The 18,665-nt window shown below is 47.6% G+C and overlaps 1 protein-coding gene across 11 annotated transcripts; it reads right to left on the bottom strand.

The window, feature by feature from the left end:
* Positions 1–3,381: 3,381 nt before the first annotated feature.
* HINFP (histone H4 transcription factor) lies at positions 3,382–17,352 on the bottom strand. 11 transcript variants are annotated; one of them, XM_054525235.2, is made up of 11 exons: positions 17,243–17,336; positions 15,267–15,383; positions 11,850–12,040; positions 7,482–7,711; positions 6,789–6,900; positions 6,453–6,605; positions 5,862–5,939; positions 5,654–5,774; positions 5,433–5,571; positions 5,216–5,340; positions 3,382–4,353 (listed from the first exon to the last, which is right to left on the bottom strand). In XM_054525235.2, the coding sequence occupies exons 3-11, from the start codon at positions 12,028–12,030 to the stop codon at positions 3,939–3,941; spliced, it is 1,554 nt and encodes a 517-aa protein (XP_054381210.1). In that variant the 5' UTR covers positions 12,031–12,040; positions 15,267–15,383; positions 17,243–17,336; the 3' UTR covers positions 3,382–3,938. The 11 variants fall into 11 exon arrangements, with proteins under 11 accessions (XP_054381210.1, XP_054381213.1, XP_054381209.1 ...); XM_054525238.2 differs by having other exon boundaries at positions 3,382–4,493; positions 17,243–17,313; XM_054525234.2 differs by having other exon boundaries at positions 5,862–5,969; positions 17,243–17,311.
* Positions 17,353–18,665: the final 1,313 nt, after the last annotated feature.

The following is an 18,665-nucleotide window of genomic DNA, read 5'->3' as shown; positions in this document are numbered from 1 at the left end:
TCCCGTCTCAGCTTCCCGAGTAGCTGGGATTATAGGCACGTACCACCATGCCCTGCTTTTTGTAGTTTTTTGTAGTCTGGGTTCTGCCATGCTGCCCTGGCTGGTCTTGAACTCGCGGGCTCAAGCAATCCTCTCACCTCTGCCCCTGCCTCTGCCTCTGCCTCCTAAAGTGCTGGGATTACAGGCATGAGCCACCGCACCAGGCTTCTCTTGTATTTTTGAAATCTTCTCTCACTGGCTTCTTCCCCTTGGCCTCTAGTCTCTTCCCCTCAGGAAATTAGCCTTAAGTTCCACGAGGGTGGGGACATCCCCATTCCTTTCCAAGTTTCATCTACTTACTTGTCCTCCACATTCCCTCCCCAGCCAAGAAATCCAAGCTATTTAGCATGGTATGAAGAAGCTTTCACCATCTCCTCCACCCTTCCCTCTCAGCCTTAAGTCTCTCTGCTACTGTACATGAAATGGATATGTTCCTCATTTGATTCCTGATCTTGAGCAAAATTCATTTATTCATTTAACATGCATTGAGTGTCCAAATTCACTAGGTCATAATCTTACAGTAATTATTTATTCCCCATGACCATTCATCATTCCTCTCTCATCTTGGAGAAATCATTTTTCTTTTTCTTTCTTTTTTTTTGAGACACTGTTCTGTCATCCAGGCTGGAGTGCAGTGGCACAATCACAGCTCACTTAAGCCTCAACTTCCCCAGGCTCAGGCAATTCTCTCACCTCAGCCTCCCGAGTAGCTGGGACTACAGGTATGCACCACCATGCCTGGGCCAAATTTTTGTATTTTTTGTAGAGTTGGGGTTTCGTCATGTCACTCAGGCTAGCTGCGAATTCCTGGGCTGAAGCCATCCACCCACCTCGGCCTCCCAAAGTGCTGGGATTATAGGCATGAGCCACCGCACCCAGCCTCTTTTTCAATTTTCCTTTTTAGTTGACACTTTTTTTTTTTTTTGAGACAGTCTTGGTCTGTCGCCCAGGCTGGAGTACAGTGATGTGATCTCGGCTCACTCCAACCTCTGCCTCCCAGATTCAAGCAATTCTCCTGCCTCAGCCTCCCGAGTAGCTGAGACTACAGGCATGTGCCACCATGCCTGACTAATTTTTGTTATTTTTGGTAGAGACAGGGTTTCTCCATGTTGGCCAGACTGGTCTCGAACTCCTGACCTCAAGTGATCTGCCCACCTCGGCCTCCCAAAGTGCTAGGATTACAGGCGTGAGCCACCATACCCGGCCATAGTTGACACTTTTTTATATCCACCCAGTTCTTCTAAGTCCTCTGTAGTTGTAGACTTGCCACAAAAAAGAGAAAAGAAGTTATCTGCTTCCCACTCCTGGGCCACCTGCCTTCTCTCCTATCCCTACCCCCTTTAAGGAAGACTAAGACAGGGTGTGTCCTTAATCTTCAGACACCATGATGCTGGGACCAGTGTTGACTCTAGGTGAAACTCTAAGGTAACCAAATTAGTATCATAACCCTCCTCCCTCCAAGAGCCCACTGTCACCCACCACAGCCTTTAGTATCCTTCCAGAGGCCTCTGGCTGCCTAGACTACTCAACAATGACCCCTCGCTCCTGGTCCAGTACTTTCTAAGCCATGCGTACTGAGTCCAGGATCCCAAGTCACCCCTCCTCCTAGGGAATGGAATCACATGGTAACAGACCAGAATCTCTTCTGCCGTCTCCATGGTCCAGATAGAGCGATGCGATTTGGTGTGGGCATGACTGAGAAGACTAGTAGGGAAGGTCCTTTTCATAGAATGCTGGCCTGCTCCCGAAGACACTGCTCATGGAAGAATGGATAAAGTCATTAGTGCTGCGTAACTCAAGGGGCACCCCACGCCAGTGCTTAGAACACCAGCAGAACAGGGGAACTGAAAAATAAAAGAAAAAATTAGAAACAGAATTTGATAGTTAATCTATATACAGTATATGTTTTAAGTATAATCATGTTGAACTTTAAATATGTTTCATGGCTTAATATTTTCATTCTGATTACGTATGAAAAATGAGACACCACAATCTTTTCAGTTTAGAACCTTTAGTCTTCATCTAGTCTTGGTTAGGTGGAAGGTCTCTTCCTGGATGAAACCTTTCCTGATCCCTTGCCCAGGTAATACCATTTACTCCTATTTGGAGCCTTCTAAATGTAAATGTACCCTGATAAACTTCTATCACTCAGCTTACCTAGTCTTTCCTTGCTTCTACATTGCAAGTCCCTCCAGGGAAGGTCCTGGGTTTTATTCATCTTTGTATCCTTAGCACCTGTGCCTGGACTATAGTAGGAACTCAATAAATGGCTGATGGGATTAATGAAGAGATCTTTTTCTTTCCACAAATAGACACACACACGTTTTTATTTATTTATTTATTTATTTATTTATTTTATTTATTTATTTGAGACGGAGTCTCGCTGTGTCGCCAGGCTGGAGTGCAGTGGCATGATCTCAGCTCACTGCAACCTCAGCCTCCCGGGTTCAAGCAATTCTCCTGCCTCAGCCTCCCGAGTAGCTGGGACTACAGATGTGTGCCACCAAGCCCAGCTAATTTTTATATTTTTAGTAGAGATGGGGTTTCACCATGTTGGCCAGGATGGTCTCCATCTCTTGACCTTGTGATCCGCCCGCCTCAGCCTCCCAAAGTGTTGGGATTACAGGCATGAACCACTGCGTCCGGCCTTAGTTTTTCTAGTAATAGAATTAGGTCTTAAAAAAAAAGGCCCAGAGATCCTTTTTAGGTAGCTTCCTGTCCCCAAGACTATTTCCTTGACCTCTCCAGAACAGCAGACCATAAAAATGGACACAGGGTGCTGAGAAGTAGCTGAACCAGACTAAATGATGATTCTTATTTTGGGAGGTTTCAATCTCTTTGATAATCTAGCAAAAAACAGATCCTTTCCCCAGGAAAATGCACATTCAGACACACAATTTTCTAGTTTGGTTCCTGGACCACTTGATTGCCTCCCTTCCCTGGGCGGCTTCCCAATCCACTCTCCACCCATCAGCTTCCTTCCCACTCCCAGGTAAAGAACCCCAACCCTAGAGGCACTGGATTCTAATCAGTATTCAGAGTGAGGCCACGGTCAGCTGCCCTATCCTCCCAGTGAGTCCATTCTTGTTCATTCTATAGCACCACTACTGCCCACTCTCAGCCAAAGACCTGGGACCTCCACGGAAATGGCATATGCTCTGAGAAGAAATAGCGAAGTTTCACCAAGGGGAGGAGGAGAGGACAACAGGACAGTTAAGCAAACAAAAAACAAACCACCTGAGTCAGTAGAAGGGTAACAAGCCTAACTATTCAGCTCCTCTTCTGGGTGGCTGTATCTCCTCATTACCTAGTAAACTGCCACCAAATGTAAGAATAAATAAATAAGAGTCCAAGCATTTCTTTTATTACCAAAAACAATTTGTTAATAAACACGCTCAATGCCTCTAATCCTGTCCCTGAGGATAATCATGAAAGTCCTTGGGGTTGTAGAGGAAACCTTAAGAGGAAAATGGCTACTTGGTTCTCAGTGCCTTGGCTGGTGACAAAGAAAGGACCCTTGTAGGGACCAGTCACACGCCATCCTTGGGCCTAAGGAGCCCAAAAGATGGGAATGGATGTGAGCTAAGGACTTAATCACCGTCAAGCATGTCTTGAGGGTTATGGTTAAGCCTGATAACAGCCTCTTTAACAAGAACACACACATCCAGTATCCCCTCAAAGAATCCAAAGTCCTCAGGCTCCCCACAAAATGCAGTCTGGCAGAAAAAGGAAGTCTTTAGAGTCTGTAGAATGATGCAAACCCGGGCCAGAGTGGACCACACTGCTCTCGGCACCACTCCTAAAGGCATCCATTGGCAACGGCTGCCCACTAGGGGCACTGCCACTTGCCTGGCTCAAACTCCAGGACCTGGGGAAGAAATGGTCTGGCTCTGCGGCCTTCAAACCATCTGGATCTCTGGCTCCTCAGCTATTCCTTGAAGCTTTTCCATGATGCCCCCTGAAGGTGGCTCAGGCGCTGGGGGAGGCTCCCCTGGGGCTTCAGACAGCACATAGTAGACAATCTCTTGCTGGCCTTGGGCATTGGTCTGATTCACCACGTGGATGACGGAACTGGGGTTGTCCTGAGAGGCTGAGAGGGCTGTCCCTTCGCCACCCTTGCCCTCCTCTTCCTCTTCCTTACGTCCTGGCTCCCCTGGCACTGTTTCTAGAATAATGCCCTGCAGGCTGCTCTCGTTCAGCGACGTTCCCAGGCCCGATCCCTCTTGTGGTTGCCGCAGCAGTTGCTGTGTCAGCTCTACACTCTCGTAGCGAACCAGCTGCAGCCGCATATAGCCATCTTCATGTTCCTTGTACCTGGTGAGGCAGGAGCATAAAGGGCAGCAAACCCAGGCAGGGGGATACAGAAATGGCCGAGGCTGGCAAAGTAAGGAACAAACATGAGGGATGGAAGAAGTCCTGGATTCCAGGTGACAGGAGTTGAAGACAAAAAAGGTCTTTATTGGAATATGTAGAAGAAAAGGCAAGAGGGAAAGATCATTACTCAAAATGGAAAGTTTTACGTAGAAACCCAACCAGAAAAAGAGAGACTGACTGACTGTGTTGGAGGGTGAAAGTGTCAAAGGATTTATGAGAAGGCCTTGGAGCTAAGGATCAGAACCCTTAGACTCTAGCTCTAGTTCCGGCTGCAGGACTTTTTGGTACCATTTATTGGGTTTGGCACCATGCCTTACAAGATTCAAAAAACAGAAAAATAAGCTTTGCTCCACCATTATTCTTAGGATTCTTTGAATCTAAATGGAAATGGTAGACATAAAACCACCATCAAATTAAGGTTTTATTTATTTATTTATTTATTTGAGATGGAGTCTCGCTCTGTCACCCAGGCTGGAGTGCAGTGGCGTGATCTCAGCTCACTACAACCACTGCCTTCCGGGTTCAAGTGATTCTCCCACCTCAGCCTCCCAAGTAGCTGGGACTACAGGCATGTGCCACCATGCTCAGCTACTTTTTGTATTTTTAGTAGAGACGGGGTTTCACCATGTTGGCCAGGCTGGTCTCAAACTCCTGACCTCATGATCCGCCCACCCTGGCCTCCCAAAGTGCTGGGATTACAGGCGTGAGCCACCGCGCCCGACCCAAATTAAGGTTTTTAAAACTTGTTGAAAAGGTATAAAAACAAGTGTGTTAATCTGGGAAGGAGGGTTGAGAGACATACCGAAAACGGGGATGCCCTGAGGGCCACTTGAACTGGTGCTTCTTGCGAAGGTGCACGGTGAGGTTGTTGCCCCGTGTGAAGCATTTGTCACACACATGACATTTGTACCTTGGCTCAGAGTCTCCCTGATGGGGAAGGAAGGGAGAAATGAGACCAGCTCTTCACCCCAGGGTCCCCCATACTTCCACTAGTCCTTCCCAACACCAGCCCCACTCACTTCGTGTACTTTGCGGTAATGTGACTTGATAGAGCAGAGGGATCGGGCACTGAAGGTGCAGTTCTCAAAATCACACCTGTAGGCTGGCTCCTCGCTGTGGGTATCCAGGTGCTTCTGGAGGTCAATAAGATTCTTGCAGCTGCCATGAGAAATCAGGAGGGATTGGAGGACATGGGGAACACTGGAACATGAGCTGTTTTCTGGTCCCTGGTCCCCCTTACCTGTAGTCACAACAGTCACATTTAAAGGGCCGGTCCTCACTGTGACGAAAGCGCATGTGGTTGCGGAGGGAGGAAGGCAGCGGGCAGGTCATGTCACACAGAGGGCACTTATAGTGATTCACTGAGAGAAGCAGAGAGGAGGCTGTGATGTGAGAACTTGTGGAACCTTGGAGGGCAGCAGGGAGGCTGGGGGCCGCAGGCCACTCACCATGGTTGCGCATGTGGTCCCGCAACAGCCGCTCTGTGGCAAATCTCTTGGAACAGTGAGAACACTGGAAGTGCTGCTCTGGGGTGGGGCAGGCAGAAGAAAGGAGGGCTGTAGGAGATAGTGGAGAGGCACAGAAAGGAGAGGGGAACCATCCCAGGCAGAAGGGAACCACCCAAGGAGAAAAGGAGAGCTTAGGGAGCTATGAATGGACACAGTATCATGGAAAGAACATGGGACTTAGAGAACCTGAGTTAGAATTCCAGCTTCACCACTTACTAGCTGTGTGATCTCAGGTAAGTGATTTAACCTCTCTGAGACTCAGTTTCCTCATCTGCAAAAAGGGGGATAAGAAGCCTACCTCATGGGGCTGTTGTGAGGATTCCCTAAGTAACTGATATGACATACAGTAAGTACTGAATAACAATGTCTACGAATCTGAATCAGCAAAGAGACTATGGGAGGTGCCTGAGCCCAAAAAGAAGAGGGAGCCAAAAGGCAGGTCTCTTCAGCGGCCACCCCCACTAGAAACACGCCCCTAACCCATTCCAAGCAGGACAGCCTGCATCCACCCCACTTCCTCTGACTACTTACGATCCAATGAGGTCTGGCGACGGATGTGATCTAAGAACTTGGTATTGTTGGCAAACATGCCCCCACAGGTGGGGCAGGCTACCACTTTCTCCTGGGTATGGCTGCGGAGGTGCTCCCGAAGTTTACTGCGGTCCTTGAAGGTGCAGGTACAGCCTGGGAAGGAAGCCCTGTCAGTCTCCAGCCACAAAACCCCAGTTTTGCCTGGGATCTGGTACCCCTGAGTCTCTCCAGCCGGCAGTCAACCTTGCCCCTGTAGGACCCCTATCCCTTTCTGTCCCAGCTCTTCAGCAACCCCAAGGTTTCCTCCAGAGGCCAGAAGTTAAGAAGTAGCCCTACCTTTCCAACCACACAGCACCACCGGGTTGTCCTTGCCGACTGCTTCATATTCACAGCACAGACTGTGTGCTTCCACATGCCGATAAAACCACTCAGGATTGTCGAAGGAATTCTGTGCCAGGGGCAACTTGGGGTGAGGACTGAGGGTGGGTAGAGGGACTCACCCCTATGTGCCCAAAGAATTCTTGGCTCTCTCCCAAATTAACTTGATGGGGATGGGAAATTTTGAGGAAAGGCACGACACAGAAATGGAGGAGTGGCCGGGTGTGGTGGCTAAACCCTGTAATCCCAGCACTTTGAGAGGCTGAGGCAGGAGAATCACTTGAGGCCAAGAGTTCGAGACCAGCCTGAGTAACATACCCAGACCTTGTCTCTACAAAAAATTTAGAAGTTAGCAGGGCATGGTGGTACATGCCTGTAGTCCTAGTTACTTGGGAGGCTGAGGTGGGAGGATTGCTTGAGCCCAGGAGTTCAAGGTTACAGTGAGCTATGATTGCACCACTGCACTCTAGCCTGGGCTTCAGATCAAGAGCCTGTGTGTAAAAAATAAACAAATTTTAAAAGAGCAAAAGAAATGGAAGAGAGATACTAGCAGGAATCTTGGAAATATTAAGGCATCCCTGAAAGGGACAAGGCATCAGAGTTAAGACCCCCAGCTTCCTTCCACCCCAATTACTGGCACTGCCTGCTGACCTCACAGTGCTCCCACAGACACAGGAAGTGGTCAGGGATATCAGGGATGACGTTCCGGCTCTGGAAGTCCAGGATGCAGGGGCCAAGGTCAGCCTGGCTTTGCAAGGCCTGCAGCCCCCACTGTTTCAGCTTGGTGTGGTAGCAGTGGAAGTAGACATGGCGGATGAGGTCAGCAGAACTGTCCAGAGAACAAAAGCCACATTCCTGCCACAAGCAGGAGAATTCTTCCTCTGTAGAAAGGGGTTTAAAAGGAAGAGTCTGACACTTTCCAAGGCTCAGGTCACCTTCCACCTGCAGCACTAAACAGAGAGTGAGGAGGCTGGACTCTAACCAAATTACCAGGAGTTCATTTAGCAAATACCAGTATTTAATGACCACAAATTGTGTGCCAGTTAGAGGGACTATAACAAGTAAAAAGTGTCCCACTCCTTGCCCTCACATAGCTTTCAGTCAGGGAGAAAGCATATTCATCAAATAATCAGATCTATAAATATAAAATTGCAACCAGTGATGAGTGTTACAAAGCGGGGATATACATGGTGCTATAAAAGTATTAAACAGAGGTAATTTGACATGGTGTTCTGAGAAGCGTCCCCATGTTGAACTCTGAAGGACGATGGATGAGTATCTGTAAATAGGTGAAGAAGTGTGGTCTAGGCAGAGGTGAGAGTGTATGCAAGGCCTATGCCAGAAACAGACAGCAGAAATGGCCTGCATGCAAGTCCTCTGACTTGAGTTTCTGCAGTTCCTGATGAAGATGCTGCCTCTCGATCTGACACCTCCCACTTCTCCTTGTAAAACCACCATTCCTCCTTCCCGTCATGTTTTGCTCAAGATCTGCCTTCTCCAATAAGGCCCCATCAACTCTTCCAATCCATTTCCTATCTCTCTAGCATCCCTAAGCACTGTATTTTCAGTGCTTTATATAAGTTAACTTGTTTTGAAACACAGATACTTTAGAAAATATAATCATTCCCCAATTTTGCCTTTGTATAAATATGACTTGAATTTTGAAACTATCAGTTATGGTTCATAGTCACCAGACTTAAAACAGAATTTGGGGTGGGAGAAGGAGAGCTGCCTCCATATTTCCTGTAGAATAGAGTTTTTCAGACTGTGTTGTGACCCACTAGTGGGTGATGAAATCAGTTCAGTGAACTATAAATTACATTTTGGGCCGGGCACGGTGGCTCACGCTTGTAATCCCAGCACTTTGGGAGGCTGAGGTGGGTGGATCACCTGAGGTCAGGAGTTCGAGATCAGCCTGACCAACATGGAGAAACACTGTCTCTACTAAAAATACAAAATTATGTGGGTGTGGTGGTGCATGCCTGTAATCCCAGTTACTCGGGAGGCTGAGGGAGGAGAATCACTTGAACGCGGGAGGCAGAGATTGCAGTGAGCGGAGACTGCAGTGAGCCGAGATCACGCCATTGCACTCCAGCCTGGGCAAAAAGAGGGAAACTCGGTCTCAAAAAAAAAAAAAAAAAAAAAGCCACATTTTCTTTTTAAATAAAAGAGAATAGGATAGAACATTGCAGAAAGCATTCAGTTAAAAAAAAAAAAAGTATTATTTCAAGTTTTTTTTTCTTTAACTTTGGTGTATACAAGGTTGTGATACAAAATGTATTCCTTTGACCCTTGTTCTCAGAACCTCCTGAGGGCTGAGTCACAGGCAAAATAAAAATATAATTAAAAAAGAAAAGGCCAGGCGCAGTGACTCACGCCTGTAATCCCAGCACTTTGGGAGGCCGAGGCAGACAGATCACGAGGTCAGGAGATAGAGACCATCCTGGCTAACACAGTCAAACCCCGTCTCTACTAAAAAATACAAAAAAAAATTAGCTGGGCGTGGTGGTGGCTGCCTGTAGACCCAGCTATTTGGGAGGCTGAGGCAGAAGAGTGGCATGAACCCAGGAGGCAGACCTTGCAGTGAGCGGAGATCGAGCCACTGCACTCCCACAAAAAAAAAAAAAAAAAAAAAAAAAATGTATTCCTGCCAGATGCAGTGGCTTATGCTTATAGTCCCAGCTGCTCAGCATGCTGAGGCAGGAGGATCACTTGAGGCCAAGAGTTTAAGATCAACCTGGGTAACATAGCAAGACTCTGTCTCTAAAAAAAAAAAGTTGCTTTGGTCGGGGGCGGTGGCTCACGCCTGTAATCCCAACACTTTGGGAGGCCAAGGCGGGCAGATCACAAGGTCAGGAGTTTGAGACCAGCCTGGCCAATATGGTGAAACCCCGTCTCTACTAAAAATACAAAAATGACCCGGGCGTGGTGGCGGGTGCCTGTAATCTCAGCTACTCGGGAGGCTGAAGCAGGAGAATCATTTGAACTCGGGAGGCAGAGGTTGCAATTAGCCGAGATCACGCCATTGCACTCTAGCCTGGGCAACAAAGTAAGACTCCATCTCCAAAAAAAAAAAGGTTTTTTTTTCTTTTTCTTTTAAATCCTGCCACACTTATTAGTACTGTGACTTTGGGCAAGTTATTTTATTCCTCTGTGCCTCCGTTTCCTTATTTGTAGAATGGGTATAATAATAGTGCCTATCCCATCCTGGCTAACACAGTGAAACCCCGTCTCTACTAAAAATACAAAAAAAAATTAGCTGGGCATAGTGGCACGTGCCTGTAATCCCAGCTACTCGGGAGGCTGAGGCAGGAGAATTGCTTGAACCTGGGAGGTGGAGGCTGCAGTGAGCTGAGATCGCACCACCACACTCCAGCCTGGCGACAGAGCAAGACTCCATCTAAAAATAATAATAATAAATAATAATAATAATAATAATAATAGTGCCTATCTCATAGGCTCTTTGGGAAATAGTGCTTTAATGTAGGTTTAAAAAAGTACTGGCCGGGCATGGTGGCTCACGTCTATAATCCCAGCACTTTGGGAGGCTGAGGCGGGCAGATCACCTGAGGTCAGGAGTTCAAGACCAGCCTGGCCAACAGGGCATCCTGGCTAACATGGTGAAAGCCTGTCTCTACTAAAAATACAAAAAAAATTAGATGGGCGTAGTGGCATGCACCTGTAATCCCAGCTACTCGGGAGACTGAGGCAGAAGAATCGCTTCAACCCAGGAGGCAGAGGTTGCAGTGAGCCGAGATTGCACCACTGCACTACAGCCTGGGCAACAAGAACGAGACTCCATCTCAAAAAAAAAAACATAAAGTACCCAGCAATACTTAACACACAGTAGGTACTATAGAATACAGTTCACTATTGTTACTGTTTTCAGATTGGATTTTATTAAAAACCCAGTTATTTGCTATTGATAAAAGGCATACCTAAAACATAAGTCAGACAAAGGTTAAAAAGTGTGAGATGGGGCCATGTGCAGTGGCTCACGCCTGTAATCCCAGCACTTGGGGAGGCCGAGGTGGGCGGATCATGAGATCAAGAGATCGAGACCATCCTGGCCAACATGGTGAAACCCCATCTCTACTAAAAGTACAAAAATTAGTTGGGCTTGGTGACGCGCACCTGTAGTCCCAGCTACTCGAGAGGCTGAGGCAGGAGAATCGCTTGAATCTGGGAGGCAAAGGCTGCAGTGAGCCGAGATCGAACTATTGCACTCCAACTTGGCAACAGAGCAAGACTCCGTCTCAAAAAAAAAAAAAAAAAAAAAAAATTGGGAGGTGGGAGTGGGGTTGGACTTGGTGGCACAAGCCAATAGTCCCAGCTACTCAGGAGGCTGAGGTAGGAGGATTGCTCGAGGCCAGGAGTTTGAGATCAGTGGGCAACATAAGCAAGATCCTGTCTCTAAAAAAAATTTTTTTAAAAATTGGCGTGTGGTAGTGGTACATGCCTGCAGTCCTAACTACTCGGGAGGTTGAGGCAGGAGGATCCCTTGAGTGTTGAAGGCTGCAGTGAGCTGTGATCATGACACTGGACTCCAGACTGGGTGACAAGGTGAAGCCCTGTCTCTAAAAAGTAAGATGTATTTCTGACTGGTTGCGGTAAAAGAAAAAAAAATTGGAAATACTAGAAGAGTAAAAAAAAAAAACAAAAAAACACAACAACAAAACACAGGTTGCCAACAACTTGTACAGAATGATAAAAAAAAAAAAAAAGCACATTCATCTGTATTTAAATATATGTAAACACAGGCAGAGAGATGTCAAAAATAATGTTCACTAAAGTACTGTCAGCAATTACTTCTTGATGGCAGGATGGCAGATTTATTCCTTATATCCTTGTTGACTGAGTTTTCTATAAATGAGTTTACAATGTTTTTATATACAACAAAAACACAATTAGGAAAATAAACCACCATTCTCTTAGGCCGCCTTCTCCCTCTAAGGAAAAGAAAGTCAGATTTTCCACCTTTCCTTGAGCTCCTCCCCTTCCTGTGTCCTGCTCTCTTACCAAGTGGCTCATCCTCCTCGTCGTCTTCCTCCTCCTCCCCAGAGCCATGCAGGTGCTGCTGCAGGTGCTGAGTGACATGCTCAAAGAACTTTTCCATGGCGGAGCACACAAAGGAACAGGACCCCCACTCACACTGTAGCCACAGATTCTCCTTCCGGGGAACTTTCCCAGGAGGCGGCATGGCCTTCACCCTAAAGGAAGAGGAAGAAATCCACAGCTGCAAGAATTCCACCCAGGTGCTGCTGGGGGCAAAAAGCTGGGCAGGCAGCCTGCCTAGAATCAGCACGTGTTGTTCCAGTGACCCATGAGAAACCCTGCTCTTTTACAGTAAGGATGGAGTAATTCCTTAAATCCCTGGAAGATGTCTGGTGTTTGTGGAAAGGGAAAACAAAAACTAACACTACTGAGTGTGTGCCAGGCACTGAGCTAAACGCTTTAACAGACATTTTCTCATGAAGCTTCAGAGCAACCCACCAAGAAGGAATTATTCCTATGTGAGGCAGAACAATGCTCAGGTTCAAACAGATGGCTTTTGAGAAGGATCAGGGTTCAAATCCTGGCTCCACTGTCTACCACCTACTAGCTGTATGACCTTTGTCAAGAACTTAACTCTTAATTTCTGAATACTCTCATCTGCAAAATGATGATAATAAATCTTTTTAATTTCACACTTACTATATGTCAAGCACCACAGTAAGCATTTTATTTGCATTATGTCATTTAATTACCAACACCACCCTTTGCCATAGGTGCTTTTTTTTTTTTTTTTTGACATTGAGTTTCGCTCATCTCCCAGGCTGGAGTGCAATGGCTCGATTTCTGCTCACTGCAACCTCCGCCTCCCGGGTTCAAGCGATTCTCCTGCCTCAGCCTCTTGAGTAGCTGGGATTACAGGCGCCTACCACCACGCCTGGCTAATTTTTATATTTTTAGTAGAGACAGGGTTTCTTCCCCATGTTGGTCAGGCTGGTCTCAAACTCCTGACCTCAGGTGATCCACCCACCTTGGCTTCCCAAAGTGCTGGGATTATAGGCATGAGCCACCAAGCCCAGCCGGTAGGTGCTATTTTTAACCTCATTTATAGATAAACACCTGAAGTTCCGGAGGTCAACTGACTTGCTCACGGCCACACACTAGTGGTAATGGTAGGGTCAAGTTGGGCTGACTCTAGTCCATATATGGTTCTACTCCATATAGCCTGCAGATGAGCCCAGAAGCTCCTTATTTCTTATTGAATCATAAGTCCCCTGCCAGACTTTCAAAGTGCCATACAATCTGCCTTTACCTAACCTATCCAATGGTTTACTCCACCACTCTGCTAATACCTTCTGTTAAAATGTAGATTCCATTTGAACATAAAAAGCCGTATCTGTGTAGTTTATACTGCACCTTGGGTGTCTATACACTGCTAGGCATGCTTAGGCATGTAATAAATATTTTTTTTCTTGAGACAGAGTCTCACCCTGTCACCCAGGCTGGAGTACAGTGGCACAATCACAGCTCACTGAAGCTTCGACCTCCCCAGGCTCAGGAGATCCTACTACCTCAGCCTCCCAAGTAACTGGGACCACAAGCATGCGCGACCACATCTGTCTAATTTTTGTTTTGTTTTGTTTTTGTAGTGACAGGGTTTTGTCATGTTGCCCAGGCTGGTCTCGAATTCCTGGACTCAAGCAATCCATCTGCCTCAGACTCCTAAAGTGTTGGAGTTACAGGCATGAGCCACTGCACCCAGTCTGTAATAAATATTTATTGAAGAAAGATAAACACGAAACTGAAAGTTCTCAGCCGGGCGCAGTGGTGCACACCTGTAATCCCAGCACTCCGGGAGGCCAAGACAGGTGGATCATCTGAGGTCAGGAGTTCGAGACCAGCCTGGCCAACATGGTGAAACCCTGTCTCTACTAAAAATACAAACATTAGCCAGGCGTGGTGGCACAAGCCTGTAATCCCAGCTACTCGGGAGGCTGAGGCAGGAGAATCACTTTAACTCGGAAGGCAGAAGCTGCAATGAGCCGAGATCGTGCCACTGTACTCCAGCCTGGGCAACAGAGTAAGACTCTGTCTCAAACACACACACACACACACACACACACACACACAAACAAAAAACTAAAGGTTCTCAATTTTATTTTATTTTTTGAGACAGAGTCTCGCTGTTGCCCAGGCTGGAATGCAGTGGCGCAATCTCAGCTCACTGCAACCTCCACCTGCCAGGTTCAAGAGATTCTGCTGCCTCAGCCTCCTGAGTAGCTGGGATTACAGGTGTGTCACCACGCCTGGCTAATTTTTGTATTTTTACTAGAGACAGAGTTTCACCATGATGGCCAGGCTGGTCTCGAACTCTTGACCTCAGGTGATCCACCCGCCTCAGCCTCCCAGAGTGCTGGGATTATAGATGTGAGCCACCGTGCCCGGGTGGTTCTCAATTTTAGATCTGCACACGAATGTAGTTATCCAGCACCTGCCTGAGAAGTTCGGATTCAGGAAGGCAGGGGTTAAGCCTAGAAATCTGCCCTTTTAACTCAGCACCCCAGTTGTGATGCAAGCAGTTCCAGAAGCATACTTTGAGTAACAATTAGAGAAAAAACAAAACACAGAACAGAGGGTAACGTTGCAAGCAAAACTTCTGCTAGAGAGAGGACGCTAGCAGGCCTTGGCTCTGTCTCCTGAGTGTCACCTTCTCCTCAGGAATTCTCACTGATTCTTGCTGACCCCACCATGTTGCTTTCTCTGGCCTACCTGAGACAGGTGGGAACTCTGAAAAAAGGCCTTTACTGAATACTAAAAGGAAAAAAACAGAAAATATGAAAAAACAGAAGATCCTTCATGCCTCCAATACAGGCTTTTCTGAACCCACTATACCTACTGTACCTACATAGCCTTTTCTCCTCCTCAGCGAAGAATCCAGTCATCCTTAACACTCTGGGGTGCATAAGGGGTTGCTGAGCTGCTCACAGACTAATAGTGAATCCCTCTTACAAATATTGACTGCTGGGCCGAGCACAGTGGCTCACGATCTTAGCACTTTGGGAGGCTGAGGTGAGCAAATGACTTGAGCTCAGGAGTTTGTGACCAGCCTGGGCAACATGGCAAAATTCTGTCTCTACTAAAAATACAAAAATCAGCCGGGCGCAGTGGCTTATGCCTGTAATCCCAGCACTTTGGGAGGCCAAGGCGGGTGGATCACAAGGTCAGGAGATTGAGACCATCCTGGCCAAATACAAAAAATTAGCTGGGTGTGGTGGCACATGCCTGTAGTCCCAGCTACTATGGAGGCTGAGGCAGGGGAATCACTTGAACCCGGGAGACAGAGGTTGCAGTGAGCCGAGATCGCGCCATTGCACTCCAGCCTAGCGACAGAGCAAGATTCCATCTCAAAAAAAAAAAAAAATCAGCCGATGTGGTAGCATGCACCTGTAGTCCCGCTACTTGGGAGGTTCAGGTGGGAGGACGGCTTGAGCCCAGGAGGCAGAGGTTGCAAAGAGCCAAGATCACACCATTGTACTCCATCCTGGGTGGCAGACCCAGACCCTGTCAAAAAAAAAAAAAAAAAGGAAGAAAAATATTGAATATTGACTGCTTTTATAATGTTGGGGTAAGAAAAGTAGAAAAAAGCTTCAAAAGTCATAAAATCCCACACCTCCTCTGACTCTCTATTACAGTATGAAATGCAAGCCTCTTCTCAAAGTGGTCTCAATTTTACTTCTCCAGGTCTAGGTAGGGAAATGAACATCTATTGAAAAGCTACAGTGTGTCAGCCCTGTGGTGAGTCCTCTCTACACTCCATCTGATGTAACAGCACCCTCATTCCAATCCAAAGATCATGCTCTTTCTCCCACATGATGCTGTTCTCTGGCTTCCTCACCCATACTTCATTCCCTCTTCCTCTGATTCAATCATCTTTGTCTCTGAATACTCTACATTCTCCTAAAACTCTCTGCCTATGCAAGTTCTTTTTTTGGAGATGGAGTCTTGCTCTGTCGCCCAGGCTGGAGTGCAGTGGTTCAAGCGATTCTCGTGACTTGGCCTCCGAAGTATTATACCTGGGACTATAAGCACGCACCATCACGCCCGGCTAATTTTTGTAGTATTAGTAGAGATGGGGTCTTGCCATGTTGGTCAGGCTGGTCTCAAACTCCTGACCTCAAGTGATCCACCCGCCTCGGCCTCACAAAATGCTGGGATTACAGGTGTGAGCCACCGCGACAGGCCTGCCTATGCAACTTCTATTCGCCCTTCAAACCCAAAAGTCCTCTTTGATGACCCCCTTCCCAATTCATCCAGGTACAGCTGGCATATCCCATCTCTTGCCCACAGCATCCACACACATCTTTGCTATCAATGCAATGAAACTTGTTTCCCCTAGACTAGGAGTTTCTCAGGACAGTGGCCATCATTTACTCACTTCTCATTCTCAGATTCAGCACAAAGCTTTGCACACCCCAGGTACTCAATAAATATCAAGAGATAATCACATTCCGGGAAGCCTTCCTAAACTACCCCATCCCTGAATCTACTCTTGCTCCTTAGTTCTATGGCTGGCACAGCTGACACCAAAAAACCTCAACCCTATTTTTATGTTGCCATGGTCGTTTTATGTGTTCTAGTCTCGTTTACCCAATTGGACTGTAAGAAGCTTCTGAGCAGAAACCATATCACACCTGCCTGTGCCCCTACACTGTGCTGAGCACAAATACTCTAAACATACACCTGCTGTTAGACTGGTGGGTAAGTCCAAGGAGGCAAGCTAGCTGGCGATACAGAATGATCTGAAACCTAGGCAAAACTCCCTGACTCTGACTGTCCTCCTGCCTTCTTTAATTTCTCTTTCTGTGTCGCTTGTTTCCACTCTGAGGAGATAGCGGCATGATCTTCACTCTACTAACACTTGAGAGCATATATTGTAACGCAAGACAATGAATGAACTGTGGTATTCAAGAAAAAGAGGGTCCTAAACGCCTAAGAACTCATAATTTGGTCAAAAAGATAAGACTGATACGTGAAGACAACGACCAAAACAAAGTACCCGATGAAGGAGACCAGGACAGAGAGACACCTCCGCGGTCAGGCGAAAAGGAAGGCTCCCCTAAGCAGTGGGGCCCGCACCACCCCTTGAAGGACAGGTAGAATTTGGACACAAGGAAGGAGACCGTCCCGTTGGGCAAAACCTCTCCACTCGCAGTCCCGCAGGCTTCCCGGAATCCTTCACGCTAAGGCGTGGCGGCGACCGAGTCTCAGCCGCAGCGAAGCCCCTAGGCTAGAAAGCAGGGAGGTTCGAGTCGGGGTGAGGGGACCAGACCAGGGCAGACCAGCGTGGCCAAGCGGCAAGAATACTCGCCGAGGTGCCTCGGGAAGAGCTTGGCCTCCTGCAGCCCCTGCAGAGCACATACCTCAGCTTACCGTCTGTCGGCTCCAGGTCTCTTCAGCTCTTCTCCCACCTCAGACCATCTCCGGAGAGGCGCTTGAGGGACGGTCAAAGAAAGCCAATCGTCGTTCTCGGATCCGACTGACAGCCAATGGTAGCTGTGTCTGGCGGAACCCGTGCGCACCAAAACACGGAAGGGGCGGGAACGGTGGGTGGGGCTAGGCGTCCCGGGCGGACAGAGGGGCGACAGGATACGTGCAAAAGGTAGCACATGACCGCGCCTCGATGCTCGGGGCGCCGCAAAGGCGGGGAGCCTATGGGCCTGAGTTGCCCTAACTGCGCAGACTCGGCCTCCGGGACCCAACGGGCATGCGCAGGGCTCGCGCCTGGTGCCCAGTGGGGTCTCCATCACGTGGTTCTTCGCTTTAGTTGGCTGGTTGCGTGGGCCTCGCGGAGAAAAAGGCGTGGGAGGCTGCCCAGCGCTGTCGGCCCCGCTCGGCTCAGATGGAAGGTTCTACCCTTTCCTTCAGCCTCTTAGTGTTATTATGTTTTAAATGTTTGTATTATACGTTTCTCTTTCCCCCCAAAACTCGGCTTCCCTTCATCCATCCACTCGTTCAGGTCAGAAAGCTGGCAGTCATCACTGATTCCTCTCACTTGTCACATTCAATCCATTGCCAAGTTCTGTGTATTCTACCTCCTTTTAAAACAGGATGTTTCAAATTCATCCCCTTTTGTTTATCTTCACCTCCTCCCCCACCTCCCCTGTCCAGTGATGACCTCCAGGCAGGATTTATACATTGGTCTAATGGGTCCCGCTGCGTGCACACTTGCTTCCTTCCAAAGCATTCTCCACTTTGCAAAAAGCAGACCTGATCAAGTTACCACCTGCTTCAGACAATTCAAAGGCATTCTATTGCTTTCAGGGCAAAGCTCCAAAACGATACTGAGGTTTTCTAGAGCCTTCAGCATCTGGGCTCTCCCTGTCTACTTTTTTTTAGTCCTTCTCGACCATATTTCTTGCTCTCCAGTCGCAAATTTCTTTCACCTTTTCCACCACACCAAGCCACCTTTTACCTCTCAAGCCTTGAACTTGTTTTCTTTACCTGGAATAATCCCTTTCTCCTCCTCCCACATTTATTTGACTGATTCCTACTAATTTTTATGGTCTCAGTGTAGATGCTTCTTTTTCCAAAAAGTCTTCCTGCTAGTCCTTTCTTGTATTTAACAATACAGCTCAGTCACATTGTATTTGTCTGTTTACTCTCAGTCTGCATTCTTCACTAGACTAGCTCTTCACCTTTATAACTCCATCAGTGGGCCGGGTGTCGTGGCTCACGCCTGTGATCCCAGCACTTTGGGAGGCCGAGGCGAGTGGATCACATGAGGTCAGGAGCTCAAGACCAGTCTGGCCAACATGGGGAAACCCCGTCTGTACTAAAAATACA

The sequence above is a fragment of the Pongo abelii genome, chromosome 9 (genome assembly GCF_028885655.2).
Source record: "Pongo abelii isolate AG06213 chromosome 9, NHGRI_mPonAbe1-v2.0_pri, whole genome shotgun sequence".
NCBI classification, from domain to species: domain Eukaryota; kingdom Metazoa; phylum Chordata; class Mammalia; order Primates; family Hominidae; genus Pongo; species Pongo abelii.
Note: the sequence above shows the minus strand (reverse complement) of the source record. Positions and strands in the feature narration are given on the sequence as shown.